This window comes from Oncorhynchus mykiss, chromosome 14 (assembly GCF_013265735.2).
Source record: "Oncorhynchus mykiss isolate Arlee chromosome 14, USDA_OmykA_1.1, whole genome shotgun sequence".
Classification (NCBI taxonomy): domain Eukaryota; kingdom Metazoa; phylum Chordata; class Actinopteri; order Salmoniformes; family Salmonidae; genus Oncorhynchus; species Oncorhynchus mykiss.
Window position 1 is genome coordinate 33586077 of NC_048578.1, and position 22195 is coordinate 33608271.

At 44.2% G+C, this 22195-nt stretch overlaps 1 protein-coding gene across 3 annotated transcripts in view; it reads right to left on the minus strand.

The window, feature by feature from the left end:
- Positions 1-22195, minus strand: part of LOC110487786 (glutamate receptor 3) — a 254309-nt gene that overhangs the window by 86977 nt on the left and 145137 nt on the right. For all 3 annotated transcript variants that reach the window (XM_036943367.1, XM_036943366.1, XM_036943368.1), the window contains exons 5-8: positions 15060-15113; positions 9086-9247; positions 4621-4788; positions 3014-3118 (exon numbers count right to left, since the gene is read on the minus strand). In XM_036943367.1, coding sequence (XP_036799262.1) covers positions 3014-3118; positions 4621-4788; positions 9086-9247; positions 15060-15113 — 489 coding nt within the window. The remainder of the gene's footprint in view (positions 1-3013; positions 3119-4620; positions 4789-9085; positions 9248-15059; positions 15114-22195) is intronic.

The following is a 22195-nucleotide window of genomic DNA, read 5'->3' on the forward strand; positions in this document are numbered from 1 at the left end:
GACACCAGGGCTGCGAGGGGTAAGACACCAGGGCTGTGAGGGGTAAGACACCAGGGCTGTGAGGGGTAAGACACCAGGGCTGTGAGGGGTAAGACACCAGGGCTGCGCGGGGTAAGACACCAGGGCTGTGAGGGGTAAGACACCAGGGCTGTGAGGGGTAAGACACCAGGGCTGTGAGGGGTAAGACACCAGGGCTGCGAGGGGTAAGACACCAGGGCTGTGAGGGGTAAGACACCAGGGCTGTGAGGGGTAAGGCACCAGGGCTGTGAGGGGTAAGACACCAGGGCTGTGAGGGGTAAGACACCAGGGCTGCGAGGGGTAAGACACCAGGGCTGTGAGGGGTAAGACACCAGGGCTGTGAGGGGTAAGACACCAGGGCTGTGAGGGGTAAGACACCAGGGCTGCGAGGGGTAAGACACCAGGGCTGCGAGGGGTAAGACACCAGGGCTGTGAGGGGTAAGACACCAGGGCTGTGAGGGGTAAGACACCAGGGCTGTGAGGGGTAAGACACCAGGGCTGTGAGGGGTAAGACACCAGGGCTGTGAGGGGTAAGACACCAGGGCTGCGAGGGGTAAGACACCAGGGCTGTGAGGGGTAAGACACCAGGGCTGTGAGGGGTAAGACACCAGGGCTGTGAGGGGTAAGACACCAGGGCTGTGAGGGGTAAGACACCAGGGCTGCGAGGGGTAAGACACCAGGGCTGTGAGGGGTAAGACACCAGGGCTGTGAGGGGTAAGGCACCAGGGCTGTGAGGGGTAAGACACCAGGGCTGTGAGGGGTAAGACACCAGGGCTGCGAGGGGTAAGACACCAGGGCTGTGAGGGGTAAGACACCAGGGCTGTGAGGGGTAAGACACCAGGGCTGTGAGGGGTAAGACACCAGGGCTGCGAGGGGTAAGACACCAGGGCTGCGAGGGGTAAGACACCAGGGCTGTGAGGGGTAAGACACCAGGGCTGTGAGGGGTAAGACACCAGGGCTGTGAGGGGTAAGACACCAGGGCTGTGAGGGGTAAGACACCAGGGCTGTGAGGGGTAAGACACCAGGGCTGCGAGGGGTAAGACACCAGGGCTGTGAGGGGTAAGACACCAGGGCTGTGAGGGGTAAGACACCAGGGCTGTGGGGCGTTAATTGGTGGTGTATTGTTTATGGAAGGCAGCCAGCAGGTTAGACTACACACCGTACAGTGATCTAAGCTCACAGTAATCTAGCACTGTCACGTGTTAGATTCAATGGTTCCTAGCAAGTGTTGGAACTGGTTCATGTAGAAGAACAAAGTTATTTGAGGAACAGAACCCGTATCGGAAACCAAAGTGATCTATACTGTTCCGGAACAGAACCGTTATTTTAAAAGCGTTACAACTGTTAATAATGTTATTTTAGGTTCCAGGCATTTTGTTCCAGTCCCACAGAAATTGCAACAAAGCCCCTATGCAAAGCCCTCACTCTGTCACTCAGAAACATATTCCAGCGTCTGCCTGCCAGCTGGAAATCCTTACCAGTGGGTGTGTATAGTCTGCCTGCCCCTCCCCTCTGAAGCATAGGTTACTGTAGCCCCTCCCCTCTGAAGCATAGGTTACTGTAGCCCCTCCCCTCTGAAGCATAGGTTACTGTAGCCCCTCCCCTCTGAAGCACAGGTTACTGTAGCCCCTCCCCTCTGAAGCACAGGTTACTGTAGCCCCTCCCCTCTGAAGCACAGGTTACTGTAGCCCCTCCCCTCTGAAGCACAGGTTACTGTAGCCCCTCCCCTCTGAATCATAGGTTACTGTAGCCCCTCCACTCGGAAAGCATAGGTTACTGTAGCCCCTCCCCTCTGAAGCATAGTCTACTGTAGCCCCTCCCCTCTGAAGGATAGGTTACTCTAGCCCCTCCTCTCTGAAGCATAGGTTACTGTAGCCCCTCCCCTTTGAAATATAGGTTACTGTAGCCCCTCCCCTCTGAAGCATAGGTTACTGTAGCTCCTCCTCTCTGAAGCATAGGTTACTGTAGCCCCTCCCTTCTGAAGCATAGGTTACTGTAGTCCCTCCCCTCTGAAGCATAGGTTATTGTAGCCCCTCCCCTCTGAAGCATAGGTTACTGTAGCCCCTCCCCTCTGAAGCACAGGTTACTGTAGCCTCTCCCCTCTGAAGCATAGGTTACTGTAACCTACTGTCGACATTACAAGTATGATTCAGAAATTAGGGAGATATGCTTAATTCGAGAACAATAGATTCACTTTTCCAGTGCTAGTTTTTCAATGCTCCCTCCTCACCCGCAGTTGCATCTCTCGCCCTACACTGTGACTGACAGTGTTTGTCTTTCATTATGATTAAACCATGCTGTTATGGAAAAATACAATTTGCTCTTTACCGTCTTCCAATACAGCACACTGACTCAGTACCGGTGTCCCCTGTATATAGCCTCGTTATTGTCATTCTTATTGTACTACTTTTTATCATTACTTTTTATTTTAGTCTACTTGGTAAATATGTTCTTCTTCTTGAACTGAACTGCTGGTTAAGGGCTTGTAATTAAGAATGTCATGGTAAAGTCTACACTTGTTGTATTCTGCGCATGTGGCTAATAAAGTTTGATTTGATTTAAATTCCTTACCCGCTCCATGGCAAACTGTTCAGAAAGGAACAGAAAGGAACAATATATATTGGTCCTTTTTAGGGGGGGGGGGGGGGGGTCGAACCCGGTTCAGAACGTTATTTTTCTGGTGGAACAGTGGAATGGAATGAAAAAAAGAATGGTTCTGTTCAGAACGAAACGATTGGAAAATAATTTTGGATTCAACCCCTGGCTCCTACAGACATCCTCTATCAGAAATCCTCTATCTGTCGAATAGGATAAATTACAGAGGTCATGTCATAATTCATAACCAATGACAGGAATAAATAAGGAACTGAACTCTTGACGACTGGCTGAAGTTCATCCTGTTGTGATGTAGACAATTTCTGACCAAAATTAGATTTAAAAGCTGTGTTGGTAAGGAGTTATAGAGAGCGCTGTAGATGGATGTGAGAGCCTGCACCTTTTTGGGTCCCCCTGTTCTCATCTCATAGACGTCTATAGTGTAGTTGGACCTCCGGCCATAGCTGTCAAACTGGATGTTCCCCGTCATCCCCTGAACCTGGACCTGCACCGCGGGACAGAAAAACACAGGGACAAAGCACACAGAACAACGTGTAACACAGACAGCTATGTTATTATCGAAACACACAGAACAACGTGTAATACAGAAAGCCAAGTTATTATCAAATTTGGAAATGGCTGGATTTAGGAAATGGCAGGTATTCACATAGGTTGAATCGTTGGCGTTAATCAAATGATGGAACTGATAGGCTTTAATAAAAGATGTGGGTTTATGGTAATGAGAATGAGAGTCTCTTTGTATTTCAGAGAGCTGAGCTGAGGGGGAGAGAATTTAACTGTGAGAGGTCTGTGAGAGGACATCTGGGAGGCAGAGGAAGGAGGAGATTAGTCTCTTTTTATCGTTCTCTATCTCTCCCTCTGCCCCCTCTTTATATAGCTCTCTATCTGCCCCCTCTTTCTATCGCACTTGCTCTTCGTTTCTCTGTCTCGGTTTCTCAATCTTACAAGTCTCACTCTTATCGTCTCCATCTCACTCACTACTTCCCCTATCTATCTCTCTCTTTACTCCCTACCTACCTCCATCTCTCTCACTACTTCCCCCATCTATCTCTCTCTCTCTCCTCCCTAACTCCTCCCTACCTACCTCCATCACTCTCACTACTTCCCCTGTCTATCTCTCTCTTTACTCCCTACCTACCTCCATCTCTCTCACTACTTCCCCCATCTATCTCTCTCTCTCTCCTCCCTACCTCCTCCCTACCTACCTCCATCACTCCCACTACTTCCCCCGTCTATCTCTCTCTCTCTCCTCCCTACCTACCGCCATCTCTCTCACTTCTTCCCCCATCTATCTCTCTCTCTCTCTCCTCCCTACCTACCTCCATCTCTCTCACTACTTCCCCTGTCTATCTCTCTCTCTCTCCTACCTACCTACCTCCATCTCTCTCACTACTTACCCTGTCTATCTCTCTCTCTCTCCTCCCTACCTACCTCCATCACTCTCACTACTTCCCCCGTCTGTCTATCTGTCTCCCCTCGCTCCCTACCTACCTCCAATTCAATTCAAATCAAGGGCTTTATTGGAATGAGAAACATGTGTTAACATTGCCAAAGCAAGTGAGGTACATAACATAAAAAGTTAATATATAAAGTGAAATAAACAATAAAAAATTAACAGTAAACATTACACATACAGAAGTTTCAAAACAATAAAGACATTACAAATGTCATATTATATATATACAGTGTTTTAACAATGTACAAATGGTTAACCTCCATCTTACTCACTACTTCCCCATCTAGCTCTCTCTCTCTCCTCCCTACCTGACTCCATCTCTCTCACTACTTCCCCTTTCTATCTCTCTCTCTCTCCTCCCTACCGCCTCCCTACCTACCTCCATCTCTCACTACAACCCCCGTCTATCTGTCTCCCCTCGCTCCCTTTACCTACCTCTTTCCTTCCTTCTCTCTCTCCTTTCCCTTCTCTGCCTACAATCTTCCTTCTCTCTCTCTACCTCCCTCCCCATCTGTCCCTCTCTATCTTACCATTTTGAGTGCTCTCTCGATGTCGATGCCCTGGCTCCATGGCACGGCAGGGTTGGCCAGACAGTCTCCTGCTCCCCCTCGCCTTGACACGTCTACACGTTGGCGCCGCAGGTACCGGAACGCCTCAGCGATCACCAGGATGGCATCGTGGGTCAGAGCTGACGTGTACTGCCGAGGACAAGAGAGTTCAGGGGGTTCACAAGAGATCACCAGAAATCACAAGAGATCACCAGAAATCACAAGAGATCACCAGAAATCATAAGAGATCACCAGAAAATACAAGAGATCACCAGAAAATACAAGAGAGCACCAGAAAATACAAGAGATCACCAGAAATCACAAGAGATCACCAGAAATCACAAGAGATCATCAGAAATCACAAGAGATCACCAGAAATCACAAGAGAGATCATGGGAGACTAACCGATGATCGCACTGTCCCACACGTTCATCGCAAACTTACCTTGACTTGGAGAAAACAGGTTGTTCCTTAACCAGCACCTTGACTAAATGTGTTAAGGCAACAGTAAATGTTTACTGTTGTCCCACATGAAGGATTCAGCCCCCACCAACCCTTAGGCCAATTTAAACTTTTTTTCGCTAACTCACATTTTTTGCACAAACGCTTCTATTGCAGTAAATAATCTATCCTGTTGCCTAGTCACTTTACAACTACTATATGTACAGTACATAGCTACCTCAATTACCTCGAACATCGATACAATGACTCGGTACTGGTACTCCCTGTATATGGCCATATGGCCATGTAATTTACTACTTCCTATATATACCATGTTATTTACTACTTCCTGTATATAGCCACGTTATTTTCTACTTCCTGTATATATCCATGTTATTTACTACTTCCTGTATATATCCATGTTATTTTCTACTTCCTGTATATATCCATGTTATTTTCTACTTCCTGTATACATCCATGTTATTTTCTACTTCCTGGATATAGCCATGTTATTTTCTACTTCCTGGATATAGCCATGTTATTTCTACTTCCTATATATATATATATATATATATATATATATATATATATATATATATATATATATATATATATATATATATATATACATTATTTTCTACTTCATGTATTTAAAAATGTTATTTAATTCTTCCTATACATATTATTTTCTACTTCCTATATATATATATATATATATATATATATACACACACACACATTATGTTCTACTTCCTGTATATAAACATGTTAGTTACCACTTCCTATATATAAAATAGTTTTTCTACTTCCTGTGTATAGTCATGTTATTTACTACTTCCTATATATATCCATGCTATTTTTTACTTCCTAAACTCAGCAACAACAAAAAAAGTCCTCTCACTGTCAACTGTGTTTTTTTTTCAGCAAACTTAACATGTGTAAATATTTGTAAGAACATAACAAGTTTCAACAACTGAGACATAAATTGAACAAGTTCCACAGACATGTGACTAACAGAAATGGAATAATGTGTCCCCGAACAAAGGTGAGGAATGGCCCTAGACCTCACCCTCTGATCCAACAGGTCCCAGACGTGCTCAATGGGATTGAGATCCGGGCTCTTCGCTGGCCATGGCAGAATACTGGCATTCCTGTCTTGCAGTATGGCTGGTGGCATTGTCATGCTGGAGTGTCATGTCAGGATGAGCCTGCAGGAAGGGTACCACATGAGGGAGGAGGATGTCTTCCTTGTAACGCACAGCATTGAGATTGTCTGCAATGACAACAAGCTCAGTCCGATAACGCTCTGGCACACCGCCCCAGAACATGACGGCCCCTCCACCTCCAACTCAATCCCTCCAGAGTACAGGCCTGGGTGTAACCCTCATTCCTTCGACCATCACCCCCGGTGAGACAAAACCGCGACTCATCAGTGAAGAGCACTTTTTGATAGTCCTGTCTGAGCCGGCGATGGTGGGTTAGTGCCCATAGGCGACGATGTTGCCGGTGATGTCTGGTGAGGACCTGCCTTACAACAGGCCTACAAGCCCTCAGTCCAGCCTCTCTCAGCCTATTGAGGACAGTCTGAGCACTGATGGAGGGATTGTGCATTCCTGGTGTAACTCAGGCATTTGTTGTTGCCATCCTGTACCTGTCCCACAGGTGTGATGTTCGGATGTACCGATCCTGTGCAGGTGTTGTTACACGTGGTCTGCCACTGCGAGGACGATCAGCTGTCCGTCCTGTCTCCCTGTAGCACTGTCTTAGGCCTCTCACAGTACGGACATTGCAATTCATTGCCCTGGCCACATCTGCAGTCCTCATGCCTCCTTGCAGCATGCCTAAGGCACGCTCACACAGATGAGCAGGGACCTTGGGCATATTTCTTTTGGTATTTTTCAGAGTCAGTAGAAAGGTCTCTTTAGTGTCCTAAGTTTTCATAACTGTGACCTTAGTTGCCTACAGTCTGCAATGTTATTTACTTCTTCCTATATATAGCCATGTTATGTTCTACTTCCTGTATGTAGCCATGTTATTTTCTACTTCCTGTATATAGCCATGTTATTTTCTACTCCCTGTATATAGCCATGTTATTTTCTACTTCCTGTATGTAGCCATGTTATTTTCTACTTCCTGTATATAGCCATGTTATTTTCTACTTCCTGTATGTAGCCATGTTATTTTCTACTTCCTGTATATAGCCATGTTATTTTCTACTTCCTATATATAGCCATGTTATTTACTTCTTCCTATATATAGCCATGTTATTTTCTACTTCCTGTATGTAGCTATGTTATTTTCTACTTCCTGTATATAGCCATGTTATTTTCTACTTCCTGTATGTAGCCATGTTATTTTCTACTTCCTGTATATAGCCATGTTATTTTCTACTTCCTATATATAGCCATGTTATTTACTTCTTCCTATATATAGCCATGTTATTTTCTACTTCCTGTATGTAGCCATGCTATTTTCTACTTCCTGATATAGCCATGTTATTTTCTACTCCCTGTATATAGCCATGTTATTTTCTACTTCCTATATATAGCCATGTTATTTTCTACTTCCTGTATGTAGCCATGTTATTTTCTACTTCCTATATATAGCCATGTTATTTTCTACTTCCTATATATAGCCATGTTATTTTCTACTTCCTGTATGTAGCCATGTTATTTTCTACTTCCTGTATATAGCCATGTTATTTACTACTTCCTGTATGTAGCCATGTTATTTACTACTTCCTATATATAGCCATGTTATTTTCTACTTCCTGTATATAGCCATGTTATGTTCTACTTCCTGTATGTAGCCATGTTATTTTCTACTTCCTGTATATAGCCATGTTATTTACTACTTCCTGTATGTAGCCATCATTATTGTCATTCGTTATTCACTGTGTATTTATTCCTCATGTCGCTATTTACATTTTCCTCTTATCTTCCTCTCTGTATGGTTGGAAAAGGATCCATCAGTCAGCATTTCACTGTTAGTCTACTCCTCTTGTTTACCAAGCATGTGACAAATACATACATGTTCAGTTTGTACTTTTATCTTATCTGTAACTATACCTGTTGTCTACAAAGCATTTGACAAACATAATTTGATTTGATATTTACATTTGAATTAATTACTATAGCGCACTCCTTGGGACAATCAGTGTGTTCTTGTAAATACCAGTTCTCTATGGCAAAACGTATCATTCACCCAAGTTTTGTCAAAATCGGGCCAGTGCTATCTGTGATGTTGCATGTGACTAACGTACAAATGTACTACCGGACAGAGACAGATTCACAGTTCCTTCCCTGATTTCATCGTGGGGGACAATTAAGTGTAATTTCAAACCCATTTCTTCCTTGGTCATTGTTTAATTAGATGTTCATTGAAGCTGTGCTATAACCTTGCTTCACATCTGCCTATCAATATATCGATCGTTGGGGAAGGGAAGGAGAGAAATGAAAAAAGAAAGAGAATGGGAAAGTGAGAAGAAGTGAGAAAAGAGGAGAAGGAGAGGAAATGAAAGTGAGAAAAGAGGACAAGGAGAGGAAACGAAAGTGAGAAGAGAGGAGAAGGAGAGGAAACAAAAGTGAGAAGAGAGGAGAAGGAGAGGAAACAAAAGTGAGAAGAGAGGAGAAGGAGAGGAAATGAAAGTGAGAAGAGAGGAGAAGGAGAGGAAACGAAAGTGAGAAGAGAGAAGGAGATGAAACGAAAGTGAGAAGAGAGGAGAAGGAGAGGAAACGAAAGTGAGAAGAGAGGAGAAGGAGAGGAAACGAAAGTGAGAAGAGAGGAGAAGAGAGGAAACAAAAGTGAGAAGAGAGGAGAAGGAGAGGAAACAAAAGTGAGAAAGGAATGTGAGAAGAAAGAGAATGGGAGAGTGACAGAGGCTGAGAGGAGAAGGACAAGAGGGAGAGCTCTCTATCCAAAAGAAGAGATGGATACATTCAGTTTTGCATACATAACAGTACATCATGAAAGGCTTGGCTGCTGTTCTGTAGTCTGCAGTAGGTACCTTGAGCGGGGTGTTCTTGGCCTCTGGGAATTCCCTTTCATCCAGTCTCTCCCAGCGCTGTAGGAACTGCTGAACGATGGGGTTCTCAGGGCTCACTATCTGGAAGCCTGATATGTTGGCCCCGCCTAGGAAGACCTTGTCCAAGCTCACATTGGAGAAACCCTGACATCAGAGAGAGAGGAGGGAGGCATGGACGGAGACAGGGAGAGAAGGATGGAGGGAAAGAGACAGGGAGAGAAACAGAGAGAGAGAGAGAGAAAGAGAGAGAGAAAGCGAGAGAGAAAGCGAGAGAGAAAGCGAGAGAGATAGAGAGAGGGAGAGAGACAGACAGTGAGACAGAGAGAGAGAGGCAGAGAGAGAGGTAGAGAGACAGAGAGAGACAGAGAGACAGATAGAGAGAGAGATAGAGAGAGAGACAGAGAGAGAGAGAGAGAGACATAGAGAGAGAGACATAGAGAGAGAGAGAGAGAGAGAGAGAGAGAGAGAGAGAGAGAGAGAGAGAGAGAGAGAGAGACAGAGAGAGAGAGAGAGAGAGAGAGAGAGAGAAACTCAGGGTCCAAAAGCATAACGTTTCCAATAAAATTTTAAAGGAATCACCTTGAAATTGTGTTTTGGGATATGAAAACCACCCTGAATGTTGCACGAGGAAGGATGTCATAAATCTAGCTACTCAATGTAACTCAGTGAAGAGTATTCGACCCTACAAGGTAGTCAATAGTCACAGAAAGGAATAACATTTTATTTTCAGACATAATAAAATGGAGGTCTATGTTTCTTTGAACAGTGTCTCTTCTACATACGGTACTGCGCAATGGAATTAAGATATGGTACAACAACACAACAACACCTTTTCCCCTGGTTGATGGCTTAGTCCGTCCTCCCAGAGAATCAAACGTATTGTAATGTATTCTGACAAGCCGGCGGCTCCAACTGCCGTCAAATTACACGGTGCCTCCTGGAGTCATGTCAGAGTGAGCTTTCTTTTCATGGTCAAATTGCTAGTTTCAGAGTACAGCGTCATGTTATGGAGTACAAGGGCATGTGTCCGTGACTTGTGCATAATGGGGACTTTTAAAGTCAGGGACACAGTGGAGAGAGAACAACAGGACAGGAGAAGAGAGGAGAGAGGAGGGGAATGGGAGGGGAGAGGAGAGGGGAATGGGAGGGGAGAGGAGAGGAGAGGAAAGGATAGGGGAATGGGATTGGAGAGGAGATGAAAGGAGAGGAGAGGGGAATGGGAGGGGAAAGGAGAGGAGAGGGGAATGGGAAGGGAGAGGAGAGGAAAGGAGAGGAGAGGGGAATGGGAGGGAAGAGGAGAGGAAAGGAGAGGAGAGGGGAATGGGAGGGGAAAGGAGAGGAGAGGAGAGGGGAATGGGAGGGGAGAGGAGAGGAAAGGAGAGGAGAGGGGAATGGGAGGGGAGAGGAGAGGAGAGGAAAGGAGAGGAGAGGGGAATGGGAGGGGAGAGGAGAGGAAAGGAGAGGAGAGGGGAATGGGAGGGGAGAGGAGATGAAAGGAGAGGAGAGGGGAATGGGAGGGGAAAGGAGAGGAGAGGAGAGGAGAGGAGAGGAGAGGAGAGGAGAGGAGAGGAGAGGAGAGGAGAGGAGAGGAGAGGGGAATGGGAAGGGAGAGGAGAGGAGAGGAGAGGAGAGGGGAATGGGAGAGGAGAGGAGAGGAGAGGAGAGGAGAGGAGAGGAGAGGAGAGGAGATGAGAGGAGAGGGGAATGGGAGGGGAGAGGAGATGAAAGGAGAGGAGTGGGGAATGGGAGGGGAAAGGAGAGGAGAGGAGAGGAGAGGGGAATTGGAGGGAAGAGGAGAGGAAAGGAAAGGAAAGGAAAGGAAAGGAAAGGAAAGGAAAGGAAAGGAGAGGAGAGGAGAGGGGAATGGGAGGGGAAAGGAGAGGAGAGGAGAGGGGAATGGGAGGGGAGAGGAGAGGAGAGGAGAGGAGAGGAGAGGAGAGGAGAATGGGAGGGGAGAGGAGAGTAGAGTAGAGGAGAATGGGAGGGGAGAGGAGAGGAGAGGAGAGAAAAGGAGAAGAGAATGGGAGGGGAGGAGAAAGGAGAGGAGAGGAGAATGGGAGGGGAGGGGAAAGGAGAGGGCCCTTGCTCTCATCTTAATAATACAGGAGTCAACCTGAAACTACAAGGTTCCACTTTATCCCTCTGATGACAGAAGATCAGACACTACATCCAAACGGTTGAGTTTGAAATGACTATGTCCCTCCCCTATGACCTTCTTCTCCAATACATTTTCAGATGGAAGCAAGGAGATAGGAGGCAGAAAAATGCTTGTGTTCCTAGCTCTATCAGTGGAGTAATAGTTATCAATACACACAAATCTACAAAGTAAAATAATGTAATAAAGATATATAGAAATATTAGGAAAAAACAATGTCGGAATACAAAGTGTATATATATATATATATATATATACATATATATATATATATATATATATATATATACTGTGTGTGTGTATATATAAATATATATATATATATATACACACACAGTTTAAGTCGGAAGTTTACATACACTTAGGTTGGAATCATTAAAATAAGTTTCTTGTTAACAAACTATAGTTTTGGCAAGTCGGTTAGGACATCTACTTGGTGCATGACACAAATCATTTTTCCAACAGTTGTTTACAGGCAGATTATTTCACTTAGAATTCACTGTATCACAAATTCAGTGGGTCAGAAGTGTTACATACCCCAAGATGACTGTGCCTTTAAACAGTGTGGACAATTCCAGAAAATGATGTCATGGCTTTAGCAGCTTCTGATAGGATAATTGACGTCATTTGAGTCAATTGGAGGTGTACCTGTGGATGTATTTCAAGGCCTACCTTCAAACCCAGTGCCTCTTTGCTTGACATCATGGAAAAATCAAAAGAAATCAGCCAAGACCTCAGAAAAATAATTGTAGACCTCCACAAGTCTGGTTGATCATTGGGAGAAATTTCCAAATGCCTGAACGTACCACATTCATCTGTACAAACAATAGTATGCAAATATAAACACCATGGGACCAGGCAGCCGTCATACCTCTCAGGAAGGAGATGTGTTCTGTCTCCTAGAGATGAACGTACTTTGGTGCGAAAAGTGCAAATCAATCCCAGAACAACAGCTAAGGACCTTGTGAAGATGCTGGAGGAAACAGGTACAAAAGTATCTATATCCACAGTAAAACGAGTCCTATATCAACATAACCTGAAAGGCCGCTCAGCAAGGAAGAAGCCACTGCTCCTAAACTGCCATAAAAAAAGCCAGACTACGGGGACAAAGATCGTACTGTTTGGACAAATGTCCTCTGGTCTGATGAAACAAAAATAGAACTGTTTGGCCATAATGACCATCGCTATGTTTGGAGGAAAAAGGGGGAGGCTTGCAAGCCGAAGAACACTATCCCAACTGTGAAGCACGGGGTTGGGAGCATCATGTTGTAGGGGTGCTTTGCTCCAGGAGGGACTGGTGCACTTCACAAAATAGATGGCATCATGAGGCAGGAAAATGTTGTGGCTATATTGAAGCAACATCTCAAGACATCAGTCAGGAAGTTAAATCTTGGGTCTTCCAAATGGACATTGACCCCAAGCATACTTCCAAAGTCGTGGCAAAGTGGCTTAAGGACAACAGAGTCAAGGTATTGGAGTGGCCATCACAAAGCCCTGACCTCAATCCTATAGAAAATTTGTGGGCAGAACTGAAAAAGCATGTACGAGCAAGGAGGCTTATAAACCTGACTCAGTTACACCAGCTATGTGTCAGGCCCTGACCATAGAGAGCCCTCGGTTCTCTTTGGTGTTTAGGTCAGAGCGTGACTAGGGAGGTGTTCTAGTCATTTATTTTCTATGTTGCTGGTTGGCATGGTTCCCAATTAGAGGCAGCTGGTAATCGTTGCCTCTATTTGGGGATCATATTTAGGAAGCCCTTCCTCCCACCTGCTTTGTGGGATATTGTTTTGTTGAGTGCTGATGTGTGCTCTGTTTGTTCACGGTCTGCGTTTGTTTATTGATTTGTTTAGAAGTTTCACTCTAAATAAATATGTGGAACTCAAATCACGCTGTGCCTTGGTCCGTCTTTCCTCACAACCGTGACACTCTGTCAGGAGGAATGGGCCAAATTTCACCCAACTTATTGTGGGAAGCTTGTGCAAGTCTACCCAAAAAGCTTGACCCAAGTTAAACAATTTAAAGGCAATGCTACCAAATACTAATTGAGTGTATGTAAACTTCTGACCCACTGGGATTGTGATGAAAGAAATAAAAGCTGAAATAAATAATTCTCTCGACTATTATTCGGACATTTCACATTCTTAAAATAAAGTGGTGATCCTAACGGACCTAAGACATGGCACTTTTACTAGGGTTAAATGTCAGAAAGTGTGAAAAACTGAGTTTATTAAATGTTTTTGGCTAAGGTGTATGTAAACTTCCGATTAACTGTTTACAGTACCAGTCAAAAGTTTGGACACCCCTCATTCAAGGGTTTTCCTTTATTTGTACTATTTTCTACATTGTAGAATAATAGTGATGACATCACACCTATGAAATAACACATATGGAATCATGTCGTAACCAGAAAAGTGTTACACAAATCAAAATATATTTTAGATTTTAGCTTCTTCAAAGTAGCCACCCTTTGACTTGATGACAGCTTTGAACACTCTTGGCACTCTCTCAACCAGCTTCATGACGTAGTCACCTGGAATGCATTTTTAAAAGTTAATTTGTGGAATTTATTTTCTTCTTAATACGTTTGAGCCAGTCAGTTGTGTCATGAGATAGTAGGGGTGGTATACAGAAGATAGCCCTATTTGGTAAAAGATCAAGTCCAAACTATGGCAAGGACAGCTCAAATAAGCAAAGAGAAACGACAGCCCATCATTACTTTAAGACATGAAGGTCAGTCAATCAGGAACATTTCAAGAACTTTTAAAGTTTCTTCAAGTGCAGTTGCAAAAACCATCAAGAGCTATGATGAAACTAGCTCTCATGAGGACCACCACAGGAAAGGAATACCCAGAGTTACCTCTGCTGCCAAGGATAAGTTAATTAGAGTTACCTCTGCAGCCAAGGATAAGTTAATTAGAGTTCCCTCTGCTGCCAAGGATAAGTTAATTAGAGTTACCTCTGCTGCCAAAGATAAGTTAATTAGAGTTACCTCTGCTGCCAAGGATAAGTTAATTAGAGTTACCTCTGCTGCCAAGGATAAGTTAATTAGAGTTACCTCTGCTGCCAAGGATAAGTTAATTAGAGTTACCTCTGCTGCCAAGGATACGTTAATTAGAGTTACCTCTGCTGCCAAGGATACGTTAATTAGAGTTACCTCTGCTGCCAAGGATACGTTAATTAGAGTTAACTGCACCTCAGCTTTGCTGGTACCACTTTGTGTTTTTTTAAGACTCCAAAGCACACTTAACCAGCATGGCTACCATAGCATTCTGCAGTGATATGCCATCCCATCTGGTTTGGGCTTAGTGGAACTATCATTTGTTTTTCTACAGGACAATGACCCAACACACCTCGAGGCTGTGTAAGGGCTATTTGACCAAGACAGAGAGTAATGTAGGGCTGCATCGGGTTACTTGGCCTCCACAATCACCCGACCTCAACCCAATTGAGATGTTTTGGGATGAGTCGGACCGCAGAGTGAAGGAAAAGCAGCATATGTGGGAACTCCTGCTCAGCATATGTGGGAACTCCTTCAAGACTGTTGGAAAAACGTTCCCCATGAAGCAGGTTGAGAGAATGCCAAGTGTTCAAAGCTGTCATCAAGGCAAAGGGTGATTACTTAGAAGAAGAATAATTCTAAAATATATTTTGATTTGATTAACACTTTTTTGGTTACCAAATTATTCCATATGTGTAATTTCATTGTTTTGATGTACAATGTAGAAAATGGTAAAAATAAATAAAAACCCTGGAATGAGTAGGTGTGTCCAAACGATTGACTGGTACTGTATATTGACTCACCAAGTTAGACAGGATGTAGTGGTATCCACGGGCGTTCTTCCCCAGAGAGACCACCTGTAGGAGAGATCAATACAAAGGTGAGCCAACCAGTGTTGACTGAGCTGTGTCTTGGGGTGTAGGATGAAGTTGCCCCTATATGCAGATTTTGGGTCAGTTTAGCATTTCCCCCACTGATGGTTAAGGTTAGGTTTGGAGGAGGCTCATATTAAATCTGTTGCTAGGGGAAACATCACCCCAGAGCTAGTCAATCATGATATAGGCTAGTCAATCATGATACAGGCTAGTCAATCATGATACGGGCTTGTCAATCATGATACGTGCTAGTCAATCATGATACGGGCTTGTCAATCATGATACAGGCCAGTCAGTCATGATACAGGTTAGTCAATCATGACACAGGTTAGTCAATCATGATACAGGTTAGTCCATCATGACACAGGTTAGTCAATCATGATACAGGCCAGTCAGTAATGATACAGGCTAGTCAATCATGACACAGGCCAGTCAGTCATGACACAGGCCAGTCAGTCATGATACGGGCTAGTCAATCATGATACAGGCCAGTCAGTCATGATACAGGCTAGTCAATCATGATACGGGCTAGTCAATCATGATACAGGCTAGTCAATCATGACACAGGCTAGTCAATCATGACACATGTTGGTCAGTCATGACACAGGCTAGTCAATCATGATACAGGCTAGTCAATCATGACACAGGTTAGTCAATCATGACACAGGTTAGTCAATCATGACACAGGCTAGTCAATCATGACACAGGTTAGTCAATCATGACACAGGTTAGTCAATCGTGATACAGGCCAGTCAGTCATGATACGGGCTAGTCAATCATGACACAGGCTAGTCAATCATGACACAGGTTAGTCAGTCATGATACAGGCTAGTCAATCATGACACAGGCTAGTCAATCATGATACAGGTTAGTCAGTCGTGATACAGGCCAATCAGTCATGATACAGGCCAGTCAGTCGTGATACAGGCCAGTCAGTCATGATACAGGCTATTCAGTTATAATCTCTATATCACAAGCCATACATGCATTTGTGAATACAGCATGGTCATTATGAGGTCTGTTATTTCTGATGGAGAGCCCACCCACCCACAGACTGATACAGGCAGACAGAGTTTCAGAGTCTGGATGGATGCAATGACGAGATTGACAAACACGTCTGAGTTTTCATCAGTGTTCTGCAAACACTCGAGTCCATGGTAGAACTAGTGTGTCAGAACATGTTCTGAGTCCAGCCCCATTCGCTAAAACAAACAGTCAATGTAGCCACTAGATTTCTCCCTGGATCTGAGCCTGGTAACCTGACGTCTTAAATAGCTTGTTCTTTACTTCTACTGACTCAAACCAACCTCTTGTGGTTTACATCTGGGTTTTTATTTTCTCTGCAGAAATAAGTGACAGAAAATGATATATGTTTTCAATTTAGAGAAGTCGATTCTCTGGTGACGCATCGTATAGGCAGCCCACTTCCCAGCAGACACATGATGAGAGGGGGAACTAAGAGGTACTGCTGATCACCCATTTCCCACATCCCCAGGCATTCTTCACTCAGACATTACTGAAGCTGTGTTGTTATTAAAACACATTTTCATCCAATTTCAGAAAAAAAACACTCAATTATTTAATTATTTTCAGTCCTTCTGATCTCTTGACAGAACTAGTCATGCCTACATATCGCAAAGACGGGGCCTCTAAAATGATCTCAACATTTCTGGCATGCAATGGGCTGACCACACCCATTACCACGCCCCCACTACGCCCCCCTGCCTGACCACACCCATTGCCCCCCCCCCCCCCCCCCCCCCCCCCCGCCACACCCCCTGCCTGACCACACCCTCACTGCCACGCCCCCCCCTGCCACGCCCCTTTTTGATGCAGAACAATGCCTGGTATTTAGGTATTCAGAACCAGAAAAAGCACAATAGGAGATGAACATCCTACTGTGATTATTATCATGTTTATTGCTAATATCTGTCAAAATCATCAAGTAGTGCAAGTCTGATTTAGGACACAACTCGTTTTGCCGAAGTTCAAAATCCAACACAAAATGGTTGTGAGAGAAGAGGACCCTGGTCAGAAGTAGTGCACTACCCTATGGACCCTGGTCAGAAGTAGTGCACCCTATTCCCTATCGGTCCTGGTCAAAAGTAGTGCACTACCCTATGGACCCTGGTCAAAAGTTTGTGCACCCTATTCCCTATGGGCCCTGGTCAAAAGTAGTGCACTATATAGTGAATAGGGTGCCAATGAGAGCGTCCTTGACCTTTGGCTCTAGCCTGGAGGTTTTGGACACCACCCACACCTCCACCCTGTGATCCCCTTGGCTACAACACTAGACCTGCAGGCCTCCTCACAGCTGCCCCAGCGCTGGCCACAGAAGCAGCCAGCCCCCTGCTTCCCACCTGGCACACACCTCTAAGACACAACAACCTTGGGCTGGGGCACAGCGACAATCTAATGACACAGAGGTACTGTTGGAGGCACTGAAACAGGCTCCACCCCCGGCCAACAGAACACAGCCCTCCCAGTGTTTCCCCTACATTGAGATAATTAGGCAGAGTTCAGACAAGCCCCTGGAGGTAAGTGGACAGGATGAGGCAGGTGGACACAATTCCTAGTTGGCAGGATAAGCAGAACATGGATTTGAACAATACAAAGGCTCTAACTGATACACCAGAAGGAACTTCCTTCCATGAAAATCTATTTAAAAAAATAATAATTGTACATTTTGCTTTGTAACATTCCATTCATTAAACTTCTACTGGATGATCCTGGGAGTGTTGGCAGTTGATCTCAGCTTAGTATAAGTTGTGATGTGAAGATGAATGAGAGGCAGAGTAGACCAGAGAAAGACCTGCCTCACAGCTAACCACAGACTCTTATAATACAGAGAGAGACCTGCTACACAGGTAACTACAGACCCTTATAATACAGAGAGGCCTGCTACACAGTTAGCTACATATTCTTATAATACACAGAGAGACCTGCTACACAGCTAGCGACAGACTGTTATAATACAGAGAGAGACCTGCTACATAGCTAGCTACATATTCTTATAATACACAGAGAGACCTTCTACACAGCTAGCTACAGACTGTTATAATACACAGAGAGACCTGCTACACAGCTAGCTACAGACCCATATAATACAGAGAGAGACCTGCTACACAGCTAGTTACAGACTCTTATAATACAGAGAGGCCTGCTACACAGCTAGCTACATACCCTTATAATACAGAGAGAGACCTGCTACACAGCTAGTTACAGACCCTTATAATACAGAGAGAGACCTGCTACACAGCTAGCTACAGACTCTTATAATACAGAGAGAGACCTACTACACAACTAGTTACAGACTCTTATAATACACAGAGAGAGACCTGCTACACAGCTAGCTACAGACTCTTATACTACAGAGAGACCTGCTACACAGCTAGCTACAGACTCTTATACTACAGAGAGACCTGCTACACAGCTAGTTACAGACTCTTATAATACAGAGAGAGACCTGCTATACAGCTAGTTACAGACTCTTATAATAGAGACCTGCTACACAGCTAGCTACAGACTCTTATAATAGAGACCTGCTACACAGCTAGCTACAGACTCTTATAATAGAGACCTGCTACACAGCTAGTTACAGACCCTTATAATACACAGAGAGAGACCTGCTACACAGCTAGTTACATACCCTTATAATACAGAGATAGGCCTGCTACACAGCTAGTTACAGACCCGTATAATACAGAGATAGACCTGCTACACAGCTAGCTACAGACCCTTATAATACAGAGAGAGACCTGCTACACAGCTAGTTACAGACTCTTATAATACACAGAGAGAGACCTGCTACACAGCTAGCTACAGACCCTTATAATACAGAGAGAGACCTGCTACACAGCTAGCTACAGACTCTTATAATACAGAGAGAGACCTACTACACAGCTAGTTACAGACTCTTATAATACACAGAGAGAGACCTGCTACACAGCTAGCTACAGACTCTTATACTACAGAGAGACCTGCTACACAGCTAGCTACAGACCCTTATAATACAGAGAGAGACCTGCTACACAGCTAGTTACAGACTCTTATAATACACAGAGAGAGACCTGCTACACAGCTAGCTACAGACCCTTATAATACAGAGAGAGACCTGCTACACAGCTAGCTACAGACTCTTATAATACAGAGAGAGACCTACTACACAGCTAGTTACAGACTCTTATAATATACAGAGAGAGACCTGCTACACAGCTAGCTACAGACTCTTATAATACAGAGAGACCTGCTACACAGCTAGCTACAGACCCTTATAATACAGAGAGAGACCTGCTACACAGCTAGCTACAGACTCTTATAATACAGAGAGAGACCTGCTACACAGCTAGCTACAGACTCTTATAATACAGAGAGAGACCTGCTACACAGCTAGCTACAGACTCTTATAATACAGAGAGACCTGCTACACAGCTAGTTACAGACCCTTATAATACAGAGATAGGCCTGCTACACAGCTAGTTACAGACCCGTATAATACAGAGATAGACCTGCTACACAGCTAGCTACAGACCCTTATAATACAGAGAGAGACCTGCTACACAGCTAGTTACAGACTCTTATAATACACAGAGAGAGACCTGCTACACAGCTAGCTACAGACCCTTATAATACAGAGAGAGACCTGCTACACAGCTAGCTACAGACCCTTATAATACAGAGAGAGACCTGCTACACAGCTAGCTACAGACTCTTATAATACAGAGAGAGACCTGCTACACAGCTAGTTACAGACTCTTATAATACACAGAGAGAGACCTGCTACACAGCTAGCTACAGACCCTTATAATACAGAGAGAGACCTGCTACACAGCTAGTTACATACCCTTATAATACAGAGATAGGCCTGCTACACAGCTAGTTACAGACCCGTATAATACAGAGATAGACCTGCTACACAGCTAGCTACAGACCCTTATAATACAGAGAGAGACCTGCTACACAGCTAGTTACAGACTCTTATAATACACAGAGAGAGACCTGCTACACAGCTAGCTACAGACCCTTATAATACAGAGAGAGACCTGCTACACAGCTAGCTACAGACTCTTATAATACAGAGAGAGACCTACTACACAGCTAGTTACAGACTCTTATAATACACAGAGAGAGACCTGCTACACAGCTAGCTACAGACTCTTATACTACAGAGAGACCTGCTACACAGCTAGCTACAGACCCTTATAATACAGAGAGAGACCTGCTACACAGCTAGTTACAGACTCTTATAATACACAGAGAGAGACCTGCTACACAGCTAGCTACAGACCCTTATAATACAGAGAGAGACCTGCTACACAGCTAGCTACAGACTCTTATAATACAGAGAGAGACCTACTACACAGCTAGTTACAGACTCTTATAATATACAGAGAGAGACCTGCTACACAGCTAGCTACAGACTCTTATAATACAGAGAGACCTGCTACACAGCTAGCTACAGACCCTTATAATACAGAGAGAGACCTGCTACACAGCTAGCTACAGACTCTTATAATACAGAGAGAGACCTGCTACACAGCTAGCTACAGACTCTTATAATACAGAGAGAGACCTGCTACACAGCTAGCTACAGACTCTTATAATACAGAGAGACCTGCTACACAGCTAGTTACAGACCCTTATAATACAGAGAGAGACCTGCTACACAGCTAGCTACAGACCCGTATAATACAGAGAGAGACCTGCTACACAGCTAGCTACAGACTCTTATAATACAGAGAGACCTGCTACACAGCTAGTTACAGACCCTTATAATACAGAGAGAGACCTGCTACACAGCTAACTACAGTTACATAATCTGACTAAATGAATGTGATCAGCCTAATCACCTTTGCCAGTGAATGAATAAAGGATATTTATACCGAAAGAAAAGTCCCCCATTATTTGGTTTTAACTATTAACTACGACTCACTGAGCCTTGGATTTTCTTATCTGCTCTCGCTGCGTCCCCTCTCTCTCTGACTCTCTCTCTCTCTCTCTCTCTCTCTGACTCTCTCTCTCTCTCTCTCTCTCTCTCTCTCTCTCTCTCTCACTCTCTTCTCTCTCTCTCTCTCTCTTTCTGACTATCTCTCTCTGACTCTCTCTCTGACTCTCTTCTCCTTCTCTCTCTCTCTGACTCTCTGACTCTCTCTCAATTACAATTTAAGGGGCTTTGTTGGCAGAGGAAATATATGTTTACATTGCCTAAGCAAGTGAAAACGTTAGGTTCTATTTACAGTGGTTCTTTACTGGTTGCCTTTTTCTTGTGGTAACAGGTCACACGTCTTGCTGCTGTGATTGCACACTGTGGTATTTGACCCAATAGATATGGGCTTTAATCAAAATTAGATTTGTTTTCAAATTCATTTTGGGTCTCAGTATTTTTGTAAATTCTTTCTAATGTGTTAAGTAATTATCTATTTGTTTTCTTATGATTTGGTTGGGTCTAATTGTGTTGCTGTCCTGAGGCTCTGTGGGGTGTGTTTGTGTTTGTGAACAGAGCCCCAGGACCAGCTTGCTTTGGGGACTCTTCTCCGGGTTCATCTCTCTGTAGGTGATGGCTTTGATATGGAAGGTTTGGGAATCTCTTCCTTTTAGGTGGTTGTAGAATTTAACGTCTCTTTTCTGGATTTTGATAATTATCGGCCTAATTCTGCTCTGCATGCATTATTTGGTGTTCTACGTTGCACACAAATTATATTTTTGCAGAATTCTGCATGCAGTCTCAGATTTGATTGGGGAACCGGCGAATCTTCACTGTGGGGAGAACGTTGCGGATGCATTTCCTTATGAAGCCGGTGACTGAGGTGGTTAGTTTGTCAATGTTATCGTTTGTAAACAGGAAGCAGGAAGCAGGAGTACGGAGTCATGATCTGATTTGCCGAATGATGGAAGTGGGAGGGCCTGTGGTTCTTGCTTGTGGGTTGAGTAAATGTGGTCTAGGACTTCATAAGAGGATAAGAGGAGAAGTTATGAACCTTCTCATTGAGAGGAGAAGTTAGGAACCGTCTCATTGAGAGGAGAAGTTAGGAACAGTCTCATTGAGAGGAGAAGTTAGTAACAGT